Here is a 9,500-nt window from a genome sequence, read left to right as displayed (position 1 = left end):
ACTGTTTATAGGTTCCTCCAAAAATACATGAATGCCAGTTAAACTATGACATCACAAAAATAAAATATCACATGACCTCTCAAATGTTAAGTCAAGCACATTTCACAGAAGTCTGAAATCCAAAGTGTCCCATATTCACCATATTAAGCTCAAATGTGTCAATAAGACCTCAATAAATGATAATTTTCAAATTTGAATCATTTATCACCACCAGATTTGTGGAAGGAGTTTAATTGTTTGTTTAAGAGTGTAATGAAATATTTTAAAGATGGATACAGCTTGAAAGAGCATCAGATAGTAGAGATCAAAGTTAGTTACAGCACCAGTTTGTGATATTTGAAATAGGTCAGTGAATTACCAAGGGACTGTGAGGATGTTAAGAGGAAACTGAATTACAAGCTAATCCCTGTCCGGGAAACCTATGTGTTTTTAAAGTGGTCTTACAGTATTTGAATCAGTTTTGTGTCACTGCCTTTGACAACCCTGCTAAGATAATTTTTTGTGATTATATTTAAAGGCGGGGTGCAGGATTTTTGAAAAACACTTTGGAAAGGGAGTCGGACCAATCAGCAGTAAGATGCGTTTTTTACCAACCGACATCGTTGCCTGGGTTGCGCATGTGTTGGGCAGGTCTAACAAAAGTCCAGATTCTATTGGGGTAGGGGCGTGTTTGTTTAGGTGATTTCAAATGTCAACATTGGCTTTCAGAGATGCACCCCGCCTTTAATGTAAAAGAACATCCTGTGAAAATATATGGGAGAGTGGGGCACAACCTAACTCTTTTTGGTTTAGGCTCAATCATTCAAAAAAAATCTGATTTTGATTAATTATAGTTTTGCACAAGCAACACTCTGCTACAAATAAACATTTGAAGTTTGTTTCTAGTACTTACCATTCTTGGACAATTACACCAAACGTGACAGAAGTGCAAACGTTACAACTTACCCCATAGGTGGGGTTCATTGTAACAGGCAGGGGGTTAGTTGTAACCAGTGTTGGGCAAGTTACTTCCAAAGTGTAATACATTATATATTACAAATTACTGTAATTTGAAAGTAATTAGTTACATTACAATATTACTGACTCTGAACTGTAATGAGTTACACTACTTTTGCGTTACTTTTGAGTTACTTTCATCAAAATAACAGAAGTATGACTAGGCATTATAAAATGTTAAAATGTAGTTTATTGATGCTTATAAATCTAGAAGTTATGTGTTGGCCCTCGAGCTTTGAATAGGCACAGTGAAGACTTATGGCAAAAAACAGTAACAATGACTGTCAGAGTCATAAACATGGACAAATGATCTGGTAAAAGTCTGGTAAATGATGGTACACATACCAAACACAATAAAGCTAGAGCCCACTATAATGCAACCTATAGACTAATAACATGGCAAGACACGCAACCTCTTTTCATTTCTATTCTTTAATTCACTTTTAATTCAGATTCACAGCACAAACCTGGCATGCACTGGGTTGACACAACTTATCAAAAAGTGCTATTGGAGGATCAGGCCTCAAGGAATACAGCTCATTTCAGTACAATATAAGGATTACATGTAGGTTAACATATAATTGCTTAATAAAACACAGACAAACAGAGGAACACTGCTTTTTGCCAAACAATGAATATAGGCTCCCAATACAAAGGCTGTTAAAAACTTTAACCAGTGATGTTTAAATGTACTATTTAAATAACCATGTTTAAGTCTACATTAATGTTATGTTGTAGTTTAGGTTGCTGTTTGTAATAAAACTGTAGATAGCATAGGAATAGCCTAGCAATCTATTATGTATATGGACTGTAACCATAGCAACGTTAGCTTACCTTGTCATTGCTGGTGTGGTGAAATGGATTTTACTGGCAAGATTTCTAAAAGTCTCTTTACTTCTGAGGTTCAAGCAGCACAGGAGACCGATAGAAACTTTCTGTTGCTTTTACTTAGTGCTCTCATTCGCAGAATTTTGCGTATGCGGCGCTACCGGACCTGATTGCGACCACTTTAGTCAATGCTTATACAGCCGCGGACTTCCCAGATTCGGCTCTTTAAGAAACGCGTCAAATACAAAATTAAAGTAAAAATGAACATGCTGCATACAGCACCTGGAAACAGACATACGCTGCGTCCCAAACCGCCTACTTCCATACTATATAGTAGGCAAAGAGTACGAGAAGTAGTGCTTTTCGCCTACTATATAGTATGGAAGTATGCTGTTTGGGACGCAGACATTACTATTTTACCCGCAGCTTTTTCCTGTGTGGATGCTGGTCACGCGCATTAGTCAAAGACTGTAACGAGTAAAATATTACCAAAATTTTATTAGTAATGCGTTATATTACTGCGTTACAGCAAAAACTAATATATTACTGTAATATATTATATTTTGTAATGCGTTACTCCCAACACTGGTTGTAACACTTGCTTAAAATTAAGTTTGCAGGCAAATATTTCAATACTATTTTGTCCATGAAGTGGATAATGTTTATATATCTGTCTATAATAGACAAGTATCCACACTGTTTTCATTCATCCAGCCCTTTTCTAACAATAGTTCAATTATAAATGGATACAAATGTCTAAATATGTGAGAAAAAGCAGCACAATTATGACAAAACATTGTCTTTCCTTTGACCCCAATCTGTAATAATCATACTACAGTTTCAAAATCAAATTCTGAGATAATGAGCATCAAAGTCTGATTTTAGCCATTCATTTCATTATGATTTTAATCTTTGACGTGACCTTATTCAATCAATATTAAAGATATGAACAAAAATCAATTTGATACACGATTTTTGTTAAGACAGGCACATTTATTTTGTTGGCATCCAGCAATCATTCGTGTGGAGCCTGTTTAAAACAACAGCAAGAATTACACAAACGTTTGCAGTTTTTTATATCGTAAGTGCTGAGGGGTTAGTTGTAACACAGCGTTACAATTAACCCCGCTGGGTGAAAATATTTTCAAGCCCACCAAAAAGTTCCTAAGAGCTGCAGACATATTTCCAAACGATGCTATGTTTTAGTCAACAAGACACTGATTAATATGACATAACATTGGTTTTGGTATCTTACACACCCATCTCAGAAACCGAAAAAACATATGATGAAAAAATGTACTTACACGCCACCAAAACACTCGTTCATCAATAACTCTCTGGAAAAACATTATACATTTTCAATAATTTGCGGGAGATCGTCTTTTGACAGCATGAAAAAATACCGGAAATACAAAACGCTCAATCTTGTTCAACAATGTAAACAGTCCGTGTTACAACTAACCCCACGTAAGTTTTTGCCCCACACACCCCTAACCTTGCTATCTTTAATATTTAGGCTAATGCATCTTTAAGTAAGGTCATGTCAAAGTTTGAAATTAAAGTGAAATAAATGATTAAAATCACATTTCCAAAAATTTAGTGAAAAAAATTGAAAATTAGATAAAAAGTTTTTAAAATGAGATTTGAATTAAATGATGAATCATTTCTGAAATAAATCTCACAAAGCACAAACGATTCCACAGTGAAGTTAACATATTTTATTTCTTTAAGTGCCATTCATGCATATCGGGGGAAGGGGTGGTATTGACAATCCTAATGACACTTGAGAGTTATTTTACAGCACTAAAACCAATACAAAGAGAAGCCGTGTCATCTTATTGGACAGCAAAAGTAATAAACCGTGCAATAACAAAAAGGACAAAAAGGAGAAAATAAAGGAAACAACAAATACAAGTAATGACCAGGACGAAATCAAACAGAAAACAAAGATTAAAATAGAATATAAACATTGAAACACTGAATGTTGAACCATAGTACAGGTAAAAGGTAGTGTCACACAAAAAGCCAACGCATTTTCATCACATATATACAATATAGATATATACATACTGTGTCACCCTTGGATTGGACAATAACAAAATACTCTGTATTCATCTCCCTCTTTTCTTTCGCAGGTGAACCCGAGCCCTTGCCTTGACCCCCTCACCACCCCAGAGGAAAAAGGACAATTGAAAAGACACATATTTACAATAAGCACAACAACACACCAACAATGAATAAAATAGGCTCCAAATACCAGAACTTGTTGGCAGTTTTCTCCCGTAAATGTAACAAGGCTTCTCAAATCTTCCTCTCATTACAGTAATCTCTCTGGCAGATGCATCTCCACTTGTTTTTATTTGTATTTTTCATTTTTTTTTGTTTTACGAAAACCGAGTCGTCTTTAAACAGTTAAAACTTTCACACAACACAAACACAAAATCAAAGGAGCAATGTTTCCTTTTTTCTTATTTTTGAGAAAAAGAGGAAGAGAAAGAGAGAGAGAACTTATCACCTGTCCCAACTCCTATTTTCTTGCACTCCTCTTAAGCTTTCCGTTCGGTCCGATCCATCAGACTTACTTTTTCCATCATCCGGGAAGGACGTCGATTACCTGCCCCCTTAAATATTTAAAAATCAATCTTTCTCTCTTTGGCAAACAAGAGATCCAAACACATCACTACCACAAATAGATTGGCAATACGTACAAAATATTTCCAACTTAAAACCGACAGTCCTTCTGAGGTCAACATCAAGACAAACCGTGATACAGGGTGTACACCACACAGTATGGTATCAAAGTTCACACCGAGGGTGGGCTCAATGCCAAACGTTCACTCGGCAGCGAGCCAACGCCGTGAGATCCTGCTTTAAGAAATGAGCAACGTGAGCGCTTGTGCTTCTTAATTCTTTTCAAAGTGCACAAATGACCGGTTAGCAGTCTGAAAGCTATTTGTATGACAAACACTGAGGCTAGCTTAACAAGGCTTGCGAACACTTCAACAGCATTCAAAACAAAACACGAGACGTACGAGCGATGCAAAAATTAAAAGAAAAAATGAAAACGTTGGGAGTCGAAGCGGATCTGAGCAATGAGGGTTAGCTTAAGACACAAGTGTGTCCGATGAAAACAGAAACGGAAATCTTTTCTCTGTCGTAGGGCTAGACAATGTCATTGGACTCACAAATTTAGCATCATTGCATTTTGAATTAGCAAATATGTATGATTTACGTAAGGAGTCAGTAATATGGTTTTGCTAACTTTGGACTACATAGATGGCTACGTAATTAATTACATACATAGTTGAATAGTGGACAGGATTTAGTTAAGAATCAGACAGAAAAGTTGGATCAACTTAACAAATTATTTCACTCCAAGAAAGCATTTAATATTTTTAAAAAACATTATTTTGTGTTACCCTATTTAACACATTATGGGGCGGTTTCCCGGACAGGGTTTATCCTAGTCCCAGACTAAAATGCATGAGTGAGCCTTAATTTAAAAACAACTTGCACCGACGCATCTAAACATATATCAGTACCATTGTTTTGTCTCAAGACGCACACCAATAATGTTTATGTAAGGCATGTCTGTAGAAACTACTTAAAGCAACACCAAAGAGTTTTTTTACCTTAAAATAACGTTTCCAAAAAAGTTTCAGCAGTACATCCACTCAAAACAGGGTGAATGGCACTTTCACATTCGCTTTGCAGCCCTCTACGGCCAAAACCGCACTAAAGAAGTTTCCAACCGTCGGGTAGTGGTCCTGTAGTTCGAGTGAAAACTACAAAAACTTACTTTACGGCAGACCTACAATCCAATCAGAGCCAGCTATGTTGCAGTATTTACGACAGTGCTAATGAACAATTACGCGTCTAACCTGTAGGGGGAGCAAAGAGCAATAACTCTTTAGTGTTGCTTTAAATGTCCTGATAAAATTAAGGCCTAGTCCTGGATTAATCTAAACCCTGTATGGGAAATTGCCCCTATGTGTCATCTGTGTTCAAATAAATAAAAGAGATAAATAAAAACAAAATGTGTCGTTCCAATAATAACACACAGAGATGTGTTTAGTTAAGGACAACAACTAGACACGAAATAACACAATTGTTTTAAGAGTGTTCAATTGGTTACACCTAAAAACATAAGTATTATTATTATTTTTAAGTGAAATTTAAGTAAAAAAAAAACGTATTTTTTTTAGGTTGATCCTGCTTTTCACTTTTGCAGTGTACACTTAAATTTAAGTATAATCAGTGGCGGCTCGTGACTGCTCATTCGAGGTGCGCAAATTAAAAATAAGTGTTTGGAGTGTCATGTGTGTTGCTCGTGTTTTCAAAATAAGTGTTTGTTATCATGCGAACCATGTGCATCACGCGTTTTGTCAAAATAAGTGCCTGCTGCACACGCGTTTATGATAAAAGAGACGCTCGCATTCACAAAATACACGCAAGACACTCCCTGAACAGTAAACACGGATTACGCATGAGATTATGTGAGTATCTGGCAAACGCGAGCGTCTCTTTTATCATAAACCCTTTAGACGCGTCTGCAGCAGGCACTTATTTTGACAAGACACGTTATGCACATAGATTCAGTCGACGCGCCGGACACATATTTTGAAATTACGAACCACAAACATGACGGGCTACATACATGTTGTGACGAACTTCGCATCGAGCTCCCTTGAAAAAAGAAGTCACCGGCCGCCACTGAGTATAATCAACATAGATTTACTAATCATTTCAACTTTTATTTTTTTTATCTTGGCTTATATTTTTACAAAATAAAGTGAGCTTAAATTATTTCAAATGTATTTTATAAATTACAACAACTTATCACTAAAGATAAAAAAAATTAAGTTAAACTGACTTAAAGGTGCAGTGTGTAATTTTTAGAAGCATCTATTGACAGAATTGCAAAATAATATACAAAATTATATTATCGGGGTATATAAAGATTTTTCATAATGAACCGTTATGTGTTAATTACCTTAGAATGAGACGTTTTTATCTACATACAGCGAGGGTCCCCTTACATGGAAGTCGCCATTTTGTGCTGCCATGTTTCTACAGAAGCTCTTAACGGTGAGTGTTTTTACTAAGATGTCTCCGACAATGGCATGTTTTTCCGGTGGCGGCTACTGTAACTTCTCTATATGTTTCAAAAGCGAGGGGTGAGCAGTGAAGTGAGCCGTTGGTTGCAATTCGCAACCTCTCCACTAGATGCTGCTTAAATTTACACACTGCACCTTTAAAAAAAGTTGATTATACTTAAAAAGTTTAAGTGCAAAATTATTTAGATAAACAGTCCCAAAAATTATTTGTTGGTTCAATTTAAAAAAAGTAAGTTAGCTGGTTGCCTTACATTTTTAAGTTGATTTGACTTAAATATTAGTTTATTGTGTCAACTAATATTTTTGAGTTGAATAACTATTAACTTACTTTTTTAAATCGAACCAATTTTTTTCTTACAGCGTGCACATGCTGTTTTAAAAAGAATCCATTGTAAGACCAAACAGGACATTTATGACTCTTATAGGTTTATAATCCATTGACATTAGGAGCTTTAAAAACCAATACACATCAAAGACTTGTAGAAATACTAAGCTGTACATTTTATAATACTGAAACATAAAGAAAAATGATTGTCATTAGATTACTTTACTTTTCCAAGTCAAATCTATTAGCACACATACTTGTACGAATAATTAAACGAAAGCCCAAGAAAGACGAACGAAGAGCGTAAACATTCAGATCCACTTTGACTGCACTCTATGGCTTCGACAAATCATCATGAATATTTCCTATCGCTCCGCTATATAATCTGGCCGTATCAAAGTGCTTCATTCATCCCAGCAATAAATACCCTGACGAAAGGTAAATATATGGATGTATTTTGGGACACTCTAGTCTAGATCTCAAACTTTTGTGCATTAGTTTTGTGCTCTTTTAAAGAGATGATTGTGATCACGGATAGCCCTAAATAAACTATATTGCACAAAACACCCTATAATCCAGATTATAAACAGTATAAGAATGTCCTTTAAATGTTCATTTGGTGTAAGTGGGCTAAGGACAACAGTATGCAATTTCTTGTTAAGGAAAACTGATCTCAAACCTTAACTTGATGTCACATGACTAGTTGTGGACTAAGCAAATGCTGGGTAGTAGTTCAATTGAGCAATAAGCCTTTCTTCAAAATAAGGCTGTTAGTGTATTAAGTTAAACGTCTGACGTCCTTTATACCATCGTTACACTACACCCAAGATTTACAGACCAAAATCAACAGCAAAAGGTTAGGTAGGTGAGTCTGTGCTCGCTTCCATGTTGGCCAGTCTATGAGTTAAAATAAAAAGGGCTTTTTTATTGCGGACCGTTAAGCAAATGTGCAGCACTGCTGTAAAGATCCACACAGCAGCATCAACAGGACTGCCAGTATCCCACAAATCTATGTTTTCCGTGGATCGCCCGTCCTGAGGGCATTAAATGACGTAGTGCAGTCCGACCGGGAGACTATTTGTAAAGAAACATAATCTTAAAGATGAGGGATAAAAAATAAGGATTGTACATGCAAACGTAAAGTGATGATCAAAGAGAAACTGATATTAGTGAGGTTTGGATCAATATCACTTTCAGAGTCACCTACTGCAAAACTATTATTGACAAAAACATGATACACTTTAGACAGCAAAGATACACAAGTACAAATACTGCAGGTAATGTGGTTTACACGTCTTGTTATGAGCCTTAACAATCAGTAAAAAAATGAAAATCAGCTTGAATCAGATTCATTTGCCTGGCAACTTTTCGACATATTACAGTGTTTAGGGTCAGAGGAGCAAGATTCACTTTCGCGACCATCAGAATCAGCCATCAAACTACATCGCTACGCCACCTGCACGGTCGCCCCTCTTCCGAAAAGTGCCCTGCGCATCTCGGAGCAACTTTCATGACACGAATGAGAAAGCCAATCTTGTTTGATAGGCAGTCAAGGCCTGAGTTAGTCACCACGAGAGGGGAGAACAAGCCGGACATATCACTTGAAAAATCACAGAACAACAGTTGAAGAGCGGGGAGAGCTTGGCAATTGAGTGGGCTTGCAGAAAGGCTGAGGGTCGGGAGACATTTCGACATAAACATGAAACGCTTGCCCTTCGGACAAGTACAAAAGCGATCACTTAAACGTCCTAGTAAATGTGATTGTCTTCAAAGTAATATATTTTTTCGTTTTGTTTCGTAAAAACACCAGGAACGCAGGAGTCTCTTTCGGGTCATAATGAACAACACCTGCACTGTTTTTCAAGTGTCCAGTTCCAATCTGCCTTCTGTCACGGGGGTGCAGACGCGCCAGGTCCAGCCCTCTCGCACTGTAACACAAACACTCTGCCTCCATTCGCTCTTCTCTCGTTTGTCTGCAACACTCTCTTCGCGTTCGGGGACTGGGTTAGACGATTGAGTCCCAGTCGAAGTCGTCCTGGATGTCGTCGGCGGGCATGCGGCGCATCTGGAAGTTTCCGGCGGGCATCATGTGCTGCTGGCTCATCTGAGCGTGATGGCCTGAGGGGCAGAGCAGAGGGGAGCTGTCACTACAAACACCTCGATGGGAAGGTCACGCAAACTTTCGAAATTCTGGAAAACTGCAACCTGGGCAGGTGTTAAATATAATACTTTTG

At 37.2% G+C, this 9,500-nt stretch overlaps 1 protein-coding gene across 2 annotated transcripts in view; it reads right to left on the bottom strand.

The window, feature by feature from the left end:
- Positions 1-4,189: 4,189 nt before the first annotated feature.
- Positions 4,190-9,500, bottom strand: part of foxj3 (forkhead box J3) — a 109,042-nt gene continuing 103,731 nt past the window's right edge. For both annotated transcript variants that reach the window (XM_065241220.2, XM_065241221.2), the window contains exon 12: positions 4,190-9,384. In XM_065241220.2, the coding sequence (XP_065097292.1) occupies positions 9,272-9,384 (113 nt within the window). In that variant the 3' untranslated portion in view covers positions 4,190-9,271. The remainder of the gene's footprint in view (positions 9,385-9,500) is intronic.

Source organism: Paramisgurnus dabryanus, chromosome 14 (assembly GCF_030506205.2).
Source record: "Paramisgurnus dabryanus chromosome 14, PD_genome_1.1, whole genome shotgun sequence".
Lineage (NCBI taxonomy): Eukaryota > Metazoa > Chordata > Actinopteri > Cypriniformes > Cobitidae > Paramisgurnus > Paramisgurnus dabryanus.
This window is presented reverse-complemented; position numbering and strand designations above follow the sequence as displayed.